Raw genomic sequence first — 15,271 nt, 5'->3', positions numbered from 1 at the left:
CCAACTATTATTCTGAGTTCATTCAAAGAAATACATAATGCAACTATCTGCAAGATTCTTACTCACCTCTCCAAAGTCCGAAGTGCTTTCTTGTTTAATTCATCCTGAGTGTCCTTCAGAGTAGCTGTAGAAGACGACACAACAGTATTTAAGAGTTTAATTCCATCTTTCAGATTAAATAAATAAGTGGTTACACAAGCACGGAGTATTTCAAACTGGGAGCACAAAAACTATGGAGATCTGGTGGTGCTTGTGTTCATGGCTGGAAAACATGTCATTTTATTTTTAAAGAACTGCACAAACCCAGTATTTTAAACTGAATTCTCAATCTGATTTTTATTAAAGATCCTTCCAGCTCCCTTGTCTGAAATGCTGAATAATTTTTCATTTACAGGTACCGCTGAAGGGGTCTGGGAGGAGAAGGGGACATATGCTGACAAGACACTAAGAGCATAACAGGCCCTCTCCCAGGTTGGTGTATACAACTATAAAAGCAGTAACTAGCAGCATATTCTGACTCAGACACAGACCATCTCCACCACCATCTTCACGTAGGAGGGTGTTGCAGGTTGAACAGAGAGTACCAGGAGCCAAATTGACAGCTCTGACAAAACCCTTAACAAACCACCACCTCCCTTGACACCACAACAGACTTTAAGGCTTCTTCAGGCATGGCATTAGCCACTAGTGCCCTCCTTGGTGCCTCTAACTGCTTGACTAAAGGATCCTGCCCAATACAGGCACTTCTCAATGTGTGAATTAATTCCTAGCCAAAACCACAAAAGGAGGGGAAGAATCAAGTTAATGTTATGCCAGGGTATCATAAGATAACATCATTATCAAGAGCCAGGGGAATGGAGGAAGAGCTAAGACAAGCACAGCTTTCTCAGATCCAAAATATCTGGACAGCTAAGGATAGTTTTGAGAAGTACAATGGCTGTCTTGTTCTGGTTCTTAGTTTTCAAATCTTGCATAGCAGTTGTTTCTTCTTCTACCTATCCTAAATTCTGGACCTACTGATCAACAGCACAAAGAAGAGATGAGTAGTTAATCCATCAGTAAATCTCCACTTATGAATATATTTGACTTCACACATCAAGTCAGTGTAAACTCCAGAACAGAAAGTAAGTAGTATATACTTAAGCATCAAAACCAGATAAAATTCAAGTATTCTTAAAAAATATTAAGAGGAAAGAGTTCTGTTCCTCTACAAGACATAAAAGTCATCAGATTCTTTGGATTCTGCAACATACTAGTGAGTGAAACCTTGAAAGCAATCTATTTTACCAAAGTAATCATAGTGGTCAGATCTTTTTTTATTCCTACATCTTCCAACAGCTCTTCAGAACACCAGGTTCATTTGGGAGGAACAGCAACCTTCAGGATTTCTCAAATCATAAAGACCAAAAATTGCTTATGCCACAAAATCTAATCTAAGTAGCAAAAACTGAACAAATAATTCGCAGTTTAAAGAATACATCTGAAGACACAATTTTTTCATGCAAAATACAGCATTTTTTTTAGAAGTAGCTGGAAGTACTTTACCCTCAATAGCCTTAAATTGAGTATTCAGGTCCACTGCCAAATACTGGAAAAAGGTAAAAAAGGAAGAAAACTTACAGAAAAAAATTTAAAGAGTCAAGATTGATGCAAACATAAAAATGCTTGAGGAGATATTTGAAAGGATTTGATCATAGCTATAAACATTCATCCAGAATAAGACATCAAATTCTGTTTCTCACAGAAACTACAAGATTCCTTATGTAAGCTACAGAGCAGTTCTGGAGATGCCACACAATGAGGAAGACTTAAATAAATTTTATTATTTGCCAAAATAAACATCAAATGGAGAACTTCTAGGTTTCACCTTATAAGACATTTGACTGGTGTTCAGTTTGTAGACAGAAAGATCACAAAATATGTTATGGAAAATAAGTGATTATTCTACAACTAGTCAGCTTTGCCTCTGCACTACTGAGAAACAGCACGTGAGTCCCACCTCCCACACTATGAACTGCATCTCCATCTACAACTAAGTTGGAAATCTGGTTGCCCATCTCTAGATTTGTGTCTGACTTGGATAAACACATGGAAATTTGTGTTTGACAATACTGAGGACTGATGCTGCAAGTTAACCATGCCATTTACTGCACCCTTACAGCTAAATGAGATTTTTTTTTAACATCAACCAGTGCTGCCAGTATACTGATGATTTATGAAAGCCACAAGGACTGATAGAAAAGGTTTCCAATTCCATCCCTGATCTGTGGCCTTATACCAAATTGTAAATGAAATCAGAGGTCCAGCACACTCTCTCATCTCTGAAATCAGAGTGAGCATCTGTTACATCTACAAAGATTTCAGAAGATATGAAGTGGTGATGTTAGGTAAGAAGAGCACTTGTATTTCACAATGCATTCTCAACCTGGTCTTTCCTCTTTAGCCTTTATTAAATTCATCTCGCTTTCTCCTGCCTTCAAAAGATTCTTCACCAGAACTAAGGGAGCCAAAGCTGACAATGCAGGTTTTCGGTTTGACCTGGAGCCACTGGGAACAGATCTGCAGAAATTTCAGCATAGCAATGGATGGGCATTTGGTATGAAGAAGAGATTTGTGCTTCTAAGAGTGAGGCGAAAGTGGCAACGTCTTCCTCTGAGGATACATCTTTCAGCAACTTCAATGACACACTCTCCAGATTTCCCTCAAATAATTGACCGTAATTGGCCATACTGACTTAAAGGCTAGCGATAGCAGAAGGCAGGCGTTCCACTGTTTCACAACATAAATCAGATGCTAAACTAGAAAAAAAAATCCAAAGCAAAAGTTTTGAAGACTGTTTCTTTTACATTAAAAGGACACTTATTACAACATCCGAACTAACCTCTTGAAAACTCTGAGAAGACTTCTCTTCCAGAAGAATAGTTTCCAACTCACATTTTGCTGCACCAAAGTATTTTTAGAGCCAGAGTAGAGCACATGCTGCTACAACTCCAGTCTTTAGAAACCACCTCCTTCCCATACTGAGGATAACAAATAGATTGTAATGGACTAATATAGAAAACCTTCTACCTCTGAAAATAGTCTCTGGGTCCTTGTATAGCATTAGGGATAGTTTATACAAAACCTAGGCAAAATGCCCTAAAAAGCTAGGCTGTTATGCAGAACTCAGTGTTCAATGAACTTTAGATATATACATATATATATGAGAAAGTTCAAGCTAGGAAGGACATATGTTTCTTGACACATACTTCCTAGGGGGAACTATTCTGAGGCACAGAAATGGAGAACTGAAGAGAGCTACAGTGCCTGTTAACCCCCATGTTGGAAAGCAGGTCTCAGAACAGCTGATCAGATACGGCTGGCTGAAAAAATACAGCAGCTTGCACTACTGAAGAGCACAAGCCACTTCCTCATACACACGCCTTGCAGAATTCTGGTGTAACTTGCAAGGGCAGCACACTTCTAGGATACCATACAGTCATTTTAGCTTTGTCTCAGGCTCATTTTCTGGAAGAAGTTTGTTTATTTCTATAGGACCGATCTGACAGAAAAGCCATTGCTTATGTGGGGGCAGGACTGCTAAATTGATTAGGAAACACACTAGCCTAGCTCTTATACAAAGAAACTATGTTAGAAGGCCCTCTACATATGTTAGAAGTTATAGAAGAAACAAAGACTGCTCCCACCTGTGAGCTTGATGAAGGTCAGAGCTAGAACTCTCCCAAACATTGGGACTTCAAGACCTTCTGGCTACCAAGCACCAAATCTGCAGGAGCTCATTGTCCAGCCATTCAAACTCCAAGCAAGCAGCATTAAAAAAAACCCAAACACTTCTTACATTCAGTGGCCTATATCTAGTCAGATCCACATGTACCAGTGAGGTAGATATTTTTATCTTGTTTACTTCTAAGCAGAGAAAGAAACGACATCACAGAGAGGTTGAATCTCTGTGGGGAATCAGTATCACGCCAGGAACTGAAGTCAATCATTTCTGACTCCAGTTCTTGGATTGTTATTTGAGTGGGTGACAAAAAGATGAAAATAGATGGAAAATTTGACTATTTGTTGTGTAAATAAGTGAAAGAAATGTATCGCAAATATCCAAGTAAAGCATACCAAACATTTTTGGCCATAGTCAGATCATCACCTCCTAAGTAATGATTTGCAATTATTCCTTTACCTAAAAACTTCGATTTTGTTACCATAGACAGTTTTCTGAGGAAGTGAGAAGTCCCCATTTGTCTTGCAATCTGATTGTTTTCCATGTCCAGTCAGCCCTAGAAGCAGTTTCTAATAAATTTCCATTGTTTGCACTGACAACGTTGAATGGACGCTCTCTATACAACATACTTGGCAAACAGGACAACTCACCGTCAGTAGCTTGAAGACTGTACGTCAGCCCCAGTGCCAGGTAACCCTTTGCGAGGGACTCTCCAGCATCCTCACCCAGGTCTATCACCATTTTAGCAAAGTATTCTCCTTCTTCCAGCTGCAAAAGAGGTAGGTTGAGACTTAGAAGCAATTCCTCTATACTTGCTTCATTAAGATTATCCCATAAAACTGTGATCGCACAAGGGGCTTTCAGTGATCACAGTAAACCCTCACAGAAAGGAAAACACAGGAGGTCAGATTAGCAGACCTTGGTGCACATCACAGTTTTGAGAAAAGTTTTGGTTTCGTTCTAAGCCTCCACTCCAAACTATTTCCAGATGTCTAAGGTTAATGAAGGACAGTATCTTATTTTTATATTTCCTTTCAGGCACACTTCAATCATGCAACCTTAAATACAAATGTGGGATCAACTGACTACTTACATACTATGGCAGCAGTACATTAAAAGTTCTAACAAATTTCTTCCTTCAAAGGAAGATCATCTAGTTTTGCTGTACTATGTTTTTAAACCTTAGCAAATTTTACTTCCTTTTAAAACATTACCAGAGTAAATCAAGAAGGCACTTCAGTGCAAGCTGAGTTCAGCTGCTGCTTGCAGCTCTGCTACGACAAGAAAGAGACAGCGGATTCCGGACACAAATTCTGACCTGAAATACCACGCTACCTTAGCAGCTCATGCTGCACTAGCCACATTTTGCTTGAAAATGAATTTTATATTGCAGATTGTAATGGGAAGAGAAAGCAGTCATGACCTTTCAGGATCAGCCTCCAAAATAGTGAAATATGTAAGTTGGTCTCTTCTGCTACAGTACAGTCTGCTCCCCCAACCTTCCTTTCCAGCTGACCACACAGATCTAAGTCTAATAAAAATATAGAGCTTTAGTATCTTTAAAATCAAAATTAATGAGAATTTTAAACATGAAATAATTTGAATATTTTATTACAGAATAGAGCTTTCCTCATTTAAAACCCTGAACTGTCATTAACATCACTCACCAATTATAAGAAGAAAAGACTAAGACCCATAGACTGTACATGTCTGGAGAGGTGTAGGTTAGAGAAGTAGATGCAAGAGCTGTTAAGTAATGCTTGAAAGACACAGAGCCTACAGGAAGACCTCATTTCTGTACAAGATAGTCTGCAGATCCTGTCAACCATAATCAGAGTCATCCCTAATCAAGAACCAGACAGCATTACAGTATCCAAAAAGTCCTGCCTTTGGAGACTTTTATTACATGACAACTGACTTTCTGGGATGGAGTTGTTTAATTGTTTAATTTTGAGGAAATACGCTTTTATTTGAAACTCAGCTGTTTTAGATGCAAGTACTGCAAACTTAACTGAAATGTGCTCTCTTAATGCTCAGCTTTGTGAGACTTCAGCACCTCATAGCTCCTTAAAATCTAAAAGGAGTCGCCTGTAATGAACTGGAACTAAAACGTATCAGCACATCAGGAACTTCCCTTCTGCAGTGATCTGTTAACACGCTACTTAGGAACAGAATCTGCTTGACTTGATATGCCATCCTGTCAATGAGCCTCCTTGTTGCATCACTTGAAGGCATTCAGGTGACAATATTAACTAACACCTTCACAAACAAAGGAGTTGGTATTTATTAGATGCTATCAAATATAAGAAAACATTTACTGTTAATGTAAGCATGAAGAAAGGCTGAAAAGTGCAAGTGAAGAAACAGACTCCTCTGCTTGGTCTTTTCCTCGCTTGTACAGCTTCCCACGGCCATAAAATTCAATATAGATGTAGAGCCATAGTTGCCAAGTTTCTGAAACCTCGCATCAGTCAGCCCAATAGCCAACGTATATTTTATCATCAAGCTCTTCCCTGAAAGCACGAGGAGAGCATTATAGTCTTGCTGATTGCCTAGTCAACTATGAATCTGGAAACTACTAATTGAAACAGGAACACACCCTCGGGGCATACGTGGGGCTACCAACTAAATTATAAGTACTGTTTTAATGGCATAATTCAAAGTCTAGTGAAAACACTGGAAATAGTCCTACTGACTTCAATGATGCTCAGATGAGACCCTTTAAACTCTGATCACATCAGGAAGACTGAGGTTTGTTCCAGGAGGTTTGTTCTTAATTGTGTCAGTAGCCCTACTGATTTCTCTGCTGCATGCTGAAGCATGTTGTGGACCAGAGCCTAGGGCAATGGAAGAAGAAAATGTCCCATGATTTGCCACACAGAAAAACAAAACCAAAACACGACCAACAAAAAACCTCTTCCCATGAAACAGTAACTGAATTTATCAGCTCTCAGGAACTTTAATATAAGACACAAAATCTCTGCAGCCAGAAAATCCATTATGCACCTCTCTGTCACAGTCAACAGCTATATTCCCACTCTCTTTCTTCATTGTTTCTCCTCCCCACACATACTTTCACCCAAGAAGTCTCCATTATATGAAGAACAGAGCTATACAAGGAACTCTAATGACTAGCAAACAAGGGCAGGGGCGGGCAGAGCATATGAAAAAAGAGATTAAATGAAAGGTTTGGAGATGAAATGGAGGCATTTAAAATTGGAGAGTTTTTGCTTCATTGTTTCTCTGAATGGTCACCTGATGGTGTTTGCAATCTCTGACTGATGGCCTACACTGCATAAATCAGCAGCACACCATTCAGCTTTCTTCCCTGCCAGGTATCCAGGGCCACCTGTGAGTGTCAGATTAATCTATTGTACGAATAATTAAAACCACAACTTTTCAGAATGGCTGAAAGAGCACTTCCAGCACAAACATTCTTGTAAACATTTGTTCATACTAACACTAATGGCACTTTGACCGGTCACAAAGATTCTCATGAATGCAAACCTGGGTCAGCAGAACACTGGTTTGAACATAAGTAGCCTTACAAACTCCAGCACAGCTGGTTCTGAGAGCATTTACTTTTCCTCCTTGCAGCACCCAGCCACTTCCAGCCCTGCTGTGGCTGCCATCTGCCCCTCCTACTCTTCAGTCATTCTGGGCATGGGTGAAAAGCCAAATCTTTCACGCACATCACTCACTGTGATGTTTCAACTCTCCCATGCAAACTGCCCTTACCAGATTGCAGCCTGGATGAAACCTCCCTCTCCATACACCTGAGTAAAGAACCTGTGGGGAGCCTGAGCTGTGATCTGCCAGTAAAAGCTGTGTCTGTGGGGGTCCTTAAGCATACGAGATGTCTCCACTCTGTGCTACAACAACGGGAACGGAAGAGGGGAAGGCCTTCAAATGAGGCACCAACCCTTCTTCAGTCCCAGCAGATACAACCATTTCCAACTGCAACTCCTTGCATGCTGCCACATGGCCTGAAGCAGCAGGAGCTGCTCTCCCTTTCTGCTCTCCCCACATGGTGCCAGGTGTGTGGTCTCACCCTGTGCAACTCCCAGAAGTCGTGAGCTCAAGGTACACAGAAGTGAACTAAGTGGCAGAAACCTCATCAGGAGAATCAAGACGTCCATTCCTGCTCCTACTGCACAGCCAGGGGCCAGCCTCAATATGAGGAGAACCTCAAAGACTCATTCGCTTCAGAGGAGGACTTCAATCTTAAGGTGACACAACACTGCATTGGAAGTGCAAGGAACACAGATCAGCAACTTATAGGCCCTTGGCTAGAAAGCTCAGAGCCACAGGATGCCACACATCCTCACTCACAGCGGGCAGGGCCCGGCATCACTTTGTGATTAGGAGATACACAGTTTACTGCTGTTACCTGGTCCCTCGCAGCACCAACAACAGCTCCCAACAGCATGGAAAAGATATTTCTTTGGGCACCAAGAGTGCTGGGAACAGCTGGAATTCAGTTTCCTTAGAACCGCTACTTGTTATTCTCTCAGAAGCAAGCAAAAACCAAAGTCTCAAAGCCATATAAAATACACCTCCAACTTGGCCCTTACTGTTCTTACATTCTTCTGCACATCTTGCACTGAATAGCTGGTGTAGAAAAGGGCAGCACCACAGGCTGCAGGGAGAGGTTCCCTGCCTCTGAGACCTGCATGGAAGCAAGCTCAGAAAGCAGGTGTGGAGGAAAAGCAACCTAAAAGGAAGTTTTTTGTATTTTGAATTCAAGCTGTATAAACTGTCAGAAGGCACCTGGAAGCACCTAAGCAACCATTCCCCCACACCAGAAACAAGTACAGACCTGGGACCTGAAGAGAGAAAGGCTGACAAACTGTGAGCTGACACCAGTTAAGATTGTAATATTGTGGGCTTGTTTTGTGTTGGGTTTTCTTGTTTGTTTGTTCCCCACCCCCTCTGTCATCTTTGCTGGAAAAGGAACAGTTGTTAGCTGCATAACCCTGAAGGTTGTGTTCCCTGCAACAGAGCGTGGCTGTTCCAGCCAACCTTGTTATTTGACTGTGGGTTTCGGTGTGTGCTCAAGCCAAGCCTGGGGGCACACTGACAAGGGAGCGGGGAACAGCAGGTGCTGTCCCCTGGCCCATCGCCACCCAGCTGGTTTGCAACTGCCACCCAGCTTGTTTTTAGAAAAGCTCAAGCCCTACGCCACTGAATCAACACCCTCCAGGACTGTAAGTGGGAGCTGGAGTTCTCACTGGCATAATCTATAACAACTGAGGACAAGCAAATTGATGATGTACAGCACTGTGGAAATGGCACCTTACTGTGCTGAAAAAGAGTGTACAGGGGAGAAGGCAGGCAACAGCAGGTGACACTGGACTTAGGACAGCAGACAAGGTTAGTGAAGCAGGGGAGTTTGGACACTGGTGAGACCAAGCGATAGTCAAGCACATAAGGGACCCAAATCCTACAGAATGGGTATATCTACACAAAATTATGCATTACATTAACTAGTTGGATTGACCCCTTAATGTTTTTGTTATAATGAGTTGTAGGTATAGAAACTAATTCAAAGAGGAAAAAAATTAAATATTGGAAAGAGAATGAGAAAAGTAAAAATGCACAGAAAGAAAGTGGTCAATAAGGAATAGCATAAGGGAAAGGTTTTGTCCCACAGTTGTTTACAGCATACAAAGTGAATCATGTTACGTATGTCAGGACAAAAAAAATCCTGTGCTTTCTATCGTTGGTCTAGTCAGCATTTTCTCCGTGTGTCACCAGTGCTAAGCCCACCAATTTACTCTGCATGTAAGCACAGCCCCCAACACTGAGGAATACTTAGGCCTTTCTTACACTGTAGCAAAAAGAGATTGGTTCACAAGGGAGATGCATAGAAGACAAAATTCTTGGTCATTTTTTATGTTTAAAAATTGGGATTTCCCCAATAACAGTAGCTGTGATGTGAGCAACTATGCCTTTTAAAAGCTCAAAGAAATCTAAAGTAGGTCCTTACCATACACTGCTTTCTCAGTAGCCTCTCACCCTAGCGATGTCAGTCCCCTGGAGTGTCCGCTCAGCAGGCAGAATAACTCCAAAAACGGGACTAGATTTGATCTTTCAACATTATTCATACAACAGTAAGGCCTAAGCATTTCCACGTGACTCCAGGGCTCCTCAGTGACTGGGTACAAGCACATGCACAGCATTTATTATCTACAGTGACAGGGTCAACAGCAGACAGAAGGAGAGAGAAGCACTCTCGGATTAAGTGGTCTGTGAAAGTAATGAATGATAAGCTGTTACCTTAGAAGCATGCAGCTCTAAATCTACACCCTGCCACCTTCCCACCCCATGCACCACGATGTTCTGACCTCATGGTATGTCTTAATTTTTGTGACTCTGCATGGCCTGGCCTGGCCTGACCCGACTCCCTTCTCCCTTTCCCTGCCTGATGGCACAATCTCCATCTTCTCAGGGAAGTGCTGGAGCAGAGCACGTCACTCTGCACACTAGGATGGGCGAGTTAAAAGAAATAAGGGAAATTTATGAGGCACACCACTGGCTTGCGCTGCAGATTTTTCCATGGGGCAAAGTCCCTCCCAAAAGCTCATCCTAGCTGATAATACTGGCATAATTTGGTGCTAAACAAGTTTAGCACAACATAACTATTTCTGTGGTTTCAACTGTGGGGCAATGAAAACAGTAAGAACATGCCTCATGTTTTCCCACCCTCTGTCAGAGCAGAGTCCTGGAAGATTCAAGCCTATCCTAGGACTACAGTTCATTTGTCTCTGTGTATTTACAAGGTTTCCAACATGTGTCCATTGAAATCAATGGAGTAAAAGGTACAAGAAAGCATCATAGTAACCCTAAACCTCTTTAAATAAGGCTCCTAAAATGAAGAAATTCAGTATTTAACACTTGCCTATAGGCAGAAGTTCTGGTTTTAGCATTTTCACACCATATGCCGTAACAGGATCCTGGAGAACCTAGATTCGTAGTGAAATTAACAGTACCGCACTACAACAACTACAACAACAACTCATGCTGCAACCCAATATCAATGCCAAAATAGGCAAGTGAGTATGTGGCTGACGCCGTGCCAGGGCCAGCTGAGTGGAAGAGGAAATTGCTGCAAGCCTTTTACTAAGTGGAGCTCTGAATCTCCAGTGGGCCCAGGCAGGACAACCTCCGTATGGACATACTCCACTGTAAGCTGTGTCAGCTTTCCTGTGAAAATTTAAAACAATACTCTGAACTTCAATCATTGAAAACTTCATAGTGCATTCTTGAAAGCTAGAAGAAAGCTGGCTAAACACAAAAGGGCTTTGTGTTCACTTGCTAGAATCATTCACGTTTGAGTTCCACAAACCATTCTGCTGAAACCCCAGCAAACTGGAAGGCTAAGCAGCATGATGCCTCAAAAATAGTTCTGAGCCCACTACAAAGACATTTAAAACACTTGTTTAATAGGCTAAATACAGTATAAAAGTCCCAAATTCACAGAAAATTTTTGTATCTCATGAGCTTTATTAAGGGCAGGTCCAACTGCATCCTGGCCAGACAAGTGTGGTCCATATAGCTACACTAGTTTTGGAGCTTTTCTGCTCCTCCAAGACAACTGGCATAAGCTTTAGAATTAACAAAGTATTGATCTACTATTCACTCTGCATTTTTAATTTGTGAAAACCTGTAATTTTGAAAAAAGGTAGCCAAAACATTGCTTATATCACTCAGTTGTTTACTGCAGGTCTGATCCTGAAAGCTAGTGGTTGATGAGGCAGATCATGTACTGATGTAAGCCAGCATGGGGCCAGTAATGTGCCAGTGGAGTAGTGCCAGCTGACATCAGCTGATAATCTGGTCATACTGTCACAGCACAAGCTGGGGGCATTTAGTTCTTTTCTACTTCAGGCTCTGTTACATATTGATTTGCATGGCACAGTATAAATGTACGTATGTTTTCACTTTGATTTGTTCTGCATTGAGAGATTATTTCACAGATGTAATCTAAGCATCCTCAATGTTGTAAATCACTATTGTACATTTCAATGAATTTTTTGTTTTCCCAAATTCTCAAAGTGTGCTGAAACACCATGTACAAATCCAGCAAACGAGTTAAATGACCACTAGATTAATCAGGAAAGAAACTGTTCTGTGTTCCTCATGACATTCTGTAATTATCCAGCTGCATAAATGTTTGGGTGGGGGTTTTATTGCTGGTAACTGATATAAGACTAAAGTACTGCTTGTCTGTGGACCATAAACAAACTGAGTACAATACTGCACCAAAATCACATAGTAGAGAGATGCAGGACACATAAATCAGCTGTTTCGTTTCGATAAATGGTGATCTGATTTCACCCTTTTCCTGCATAGCCAGCAAACAAGTACATAGATATATTTGCTAATTGAGAAATTAATAATATTTTATATGTTCTGAAAAGCAAGATATATTTGAGTATTTGTAACTGTTAATATTTGTCTGCTAGACTGTTTCCATATCCATCCTCCTTTTTATTTATACTGGCATTGATCAGTTTGTTCACTTCCAGTTTAAATGATTCAATTCTGATTTGATTGCCATGTAATTTAAATGCAAATAATTACTGTACAGATGACATTTAGAAAAACAGCTCTACTAAGCAGGAAGGTCTTCATTAGGCACAGGAGTTTGACAGTAATATCAGAAGCATCTCTGACTATGAGATATGGGAATCTATCATTTCAGTTCTTTTAAAAGACGCTCCAATTTCCCTCTGACTGCCCTTAATTAAAACTTTTCTACACCATCATCAAGTTTAATATCAGAGTGGAGCATCAGCCACTGAGAGGAAGCGGGGGGGAATAATATTTTTAATTTGTTTTTAGTTCATAAGGTTGCACTCTAGGTAACTGCAGTAAAATTACTCTTTTATGAACTCATGTTTGCATTCCATACTGCACATCTGTTCTGAGCCAGGGTGTGACTGAAAAACACTGAAAAGTGTTTCATACAAGGAAAACAAAATAGATAGAGGAAAAAAACCCTATTCATTTATAATTATCAAAACCAGCTCATTTTCTCCTTCTTTCTCCTATTTTTAGGGTTAGACTGTTGATTTATCAGCTCTGCCATTACAAGAAGTCTGGAGATACTGGATTGCCCAAGGACAGAGTTGTGAATGAATTATAGTCTCACCTTTTCTGAATGTATCTGTAACCAGGTATTCTTTATATTCTAGCCATGCAAGCAGATCCAGAGAGATGCCAGGGAAAGTACTGATGAGAATGACAAATCCTGACTCTGCCCATTTCCTGGCATAGCAGCATCTTCAGCTTGGGCTCATATTTTCACATTCAACTCCTCATCCATCACAGTCTGCATACTTTAATGGCACCATTTGAAATTTAGTCCTCAATAGTGATAGCTGCATACACACAAGGGTAGCACATGAAACAAAAGGGATGCTATGCCCTTTCTTTTCTCACAGTACAGAAGTCTTGTCCTCTCACCTCCACACACATGAATGACCCAGTGTGTGGTAAAACGCCTCTGTTAAAACGACATTGCTCCTGTTAGATGTAAGAACACCCCAGGGTTCTTGCTTTTAGCATGGAGTCCCACAAGATGCATTCACTGTATTTCAATTTTGTCCAAAGGCAAAGATGGTAGAGATCACATGTTTAGCAAGTATCACAAGACCTCAGCATTCTTGAAGTAACTATTTGTGTTTAGAAGTGGTCAAAGTCAGTCAAAGCACATCTGAATGGCCCATTCTGCTATTTGCCTTGCTGCCTTCTCTCAGGATCCTGAGCTTTACCACCTCGTAGCCATTGCAGCCAAGGCTGCCCCCAACCTTCACATTCCCAACCAGTTCTTCCTTGCTTGTAAGCACCAGGTCCAACAGAGCATCTTTTCCTTCATTGGCTTCACGGCTTCAGTGCCTTCCCCTTGTTGGATCCATGTTCACAGAGCAGGAAGGCGGAAAAGTAAAACATATACTTGTAATATGGAGATCCCAAGTTTGGCTCCTATACAATTCAGGCCGCTAGTCAAATACTAGCCTGATCTCAGAGAAAATTCTGCTGGGTTTGTTTTTTTTTGCCTCCTGGTAATCACTGAGACAGCAGAATTGCCAGGGGAAGCTGCCAGGGTCTTGTACTCCCCTACTATGGCTCCAAGTGAACACAAGAATTTACCCCATGAGGTTCCTCTAGCTTCAGTGCCTACAGAATAAATATTATCAATGTACTTGCTGATATTTTAGGCTAATGACAAATTAACCTTGCTTTGAAAATCTCATCAGAGATACTAATAGGAGAATTCAACACAGTTATTAAAACAATATGAAAGCCAGGCATTACAACTCTGATAATCAGAAAAAAACCTTATTTGCCTTATTAAAAAATAACATTCACTGTGAATGTTATTTTGTATCACCTAATGACTTTCAGCCTTCAAAATTTAGATACTGAGCTAAGGGTATGAGAGAGTTAAATTTCTCTGTATAGAGGAGAGGTAGGTTAGGTAGTTCAGCAAGGATCCTCTCAAACCCGAAAGATTTTTCCTAGAACAAGATACTTCTCAGTTTTTGCTGACTCACATATGAGTTTAACTATTATAGTTTGAACAATATAGTTCATTCAAAAACATACATAACCAGATCTCCTTGCTGACTGTGGTGTGAACTGATACAGCTCAATTATATCCAGCTGAATACCAACTTTCACCAGATAGGGATATAGAGAATGGGGAGGCAGAAGGAAGTGGGACACAACAACAGCAAATCTAGCCTCAACAATTTTTAACCAAAATCTGGGCAGATTCTTCTAGTGTTTTCTTTCATGCTTCCTTGCATCTTTGTTTTTCTTATATTAGCAATTATAATCCTTCACTGACTGCAGGGACACCTCGTGGTGAGAATAGGTGAAAACAGCAGGCTGCCATTCAATTAATTAAACCATGCAGCAAACGACTGACAGATGTTCTTCCTCCTTGGGATAATCAGAATTTCACAGGCACAGACTTCCACTCCCACTCTGATTCTGGGGCATACATTTAACACATCCAGAACAGAAAACACTGACACAGCAACTCTAAGAACAAAGGACTGAGTTGTCCAGTAACCTGAACTGTCTAACAGTCCACTTATAATTAACTTCTGTCTTCCAGAGGATACAAGAGTAGCCAATTCAACTTCACACTGTGTTTAAAAAGCAGTCCCCAGAATGGCTGGTACGGCTTTCTCCCCACCTCCTTTGTCTAATGCGCCAGCAAAACACATTTCAGTGACTCACTGCAAAATATCTTGCTGGCATTTTCTTTTTTTTATTTTTTTAAAGCATGTATGTGTGTATGATTTTGAACAGGGATACAGAGATTCCCTTTCTCCCCACTGCAGTTACACTGTGGCACTGTCACTGCAGCACTGCACTCGATCCATTGCATAACAGGAATAGCATCAGCTTGCTTACCCAATGCAGTGACCCAATGCAGACCTTGGCAGCCAGCAGAGGAACAGTGGGATCTGTAGGTCGCAGTTTAGCACACTCTTTGAGCACTGACACAGCATATGCTGACTGGAGAAGGAA

General features: G+C 41.0%; 1 protein-coding gene across 6 annotated transcripts in view; it reads right to left on the bottom strand.

Annotated features, from left to right (window-relative positions):
* The window catches only part of TTC7A (tetratricopeptide repeat domain 7A), a gene marked incomplete at its 5' end in the record, with an annotated part of 177,232 nt that overhangs the window by 103,865 nt on the left and 58,096 nt on the right, over positions 1 to 15,271 (bottom strand). For all 6 annotated transcript variants that reach the window (XR_014183642.1, XR_014183643.1, XM_082048591.1 and 3 more), the window contains 3 exons: positions 67 to 124; positions 4,372 to 4,489; positions 15,155 to 15,259. Coding sequence is in view for 4 of the 6 variants with exons in the window: in XM_082048591.1 (XP_081904717.1) it covers positions 67 to 124; positions 4,372 to 4,489; positions 15,155 to 15,259 (281 nt within the window). The remainder of the gene's footprint in view (positions 1 to 66; positions 125 to 4,371; positions 4,490 to 15,154; positions 15,260 to 15,271) is intronic.

This window comes from Streptopelia decaocto (assembly GCF_964273445.1).
Source record: "Streptopelia decaocto genome assembly, chromosome: 3".
NCBI lineage: Eukaryota > Metazoa > Chordata > Aves > Columbiformes > Columbidae > Streptopelia > Streptopelia decaocto.
Note: the sequence above shows the minus strand (reverse complement) of the source record. Positions and strands in the feature narration are given on the sequence as shown.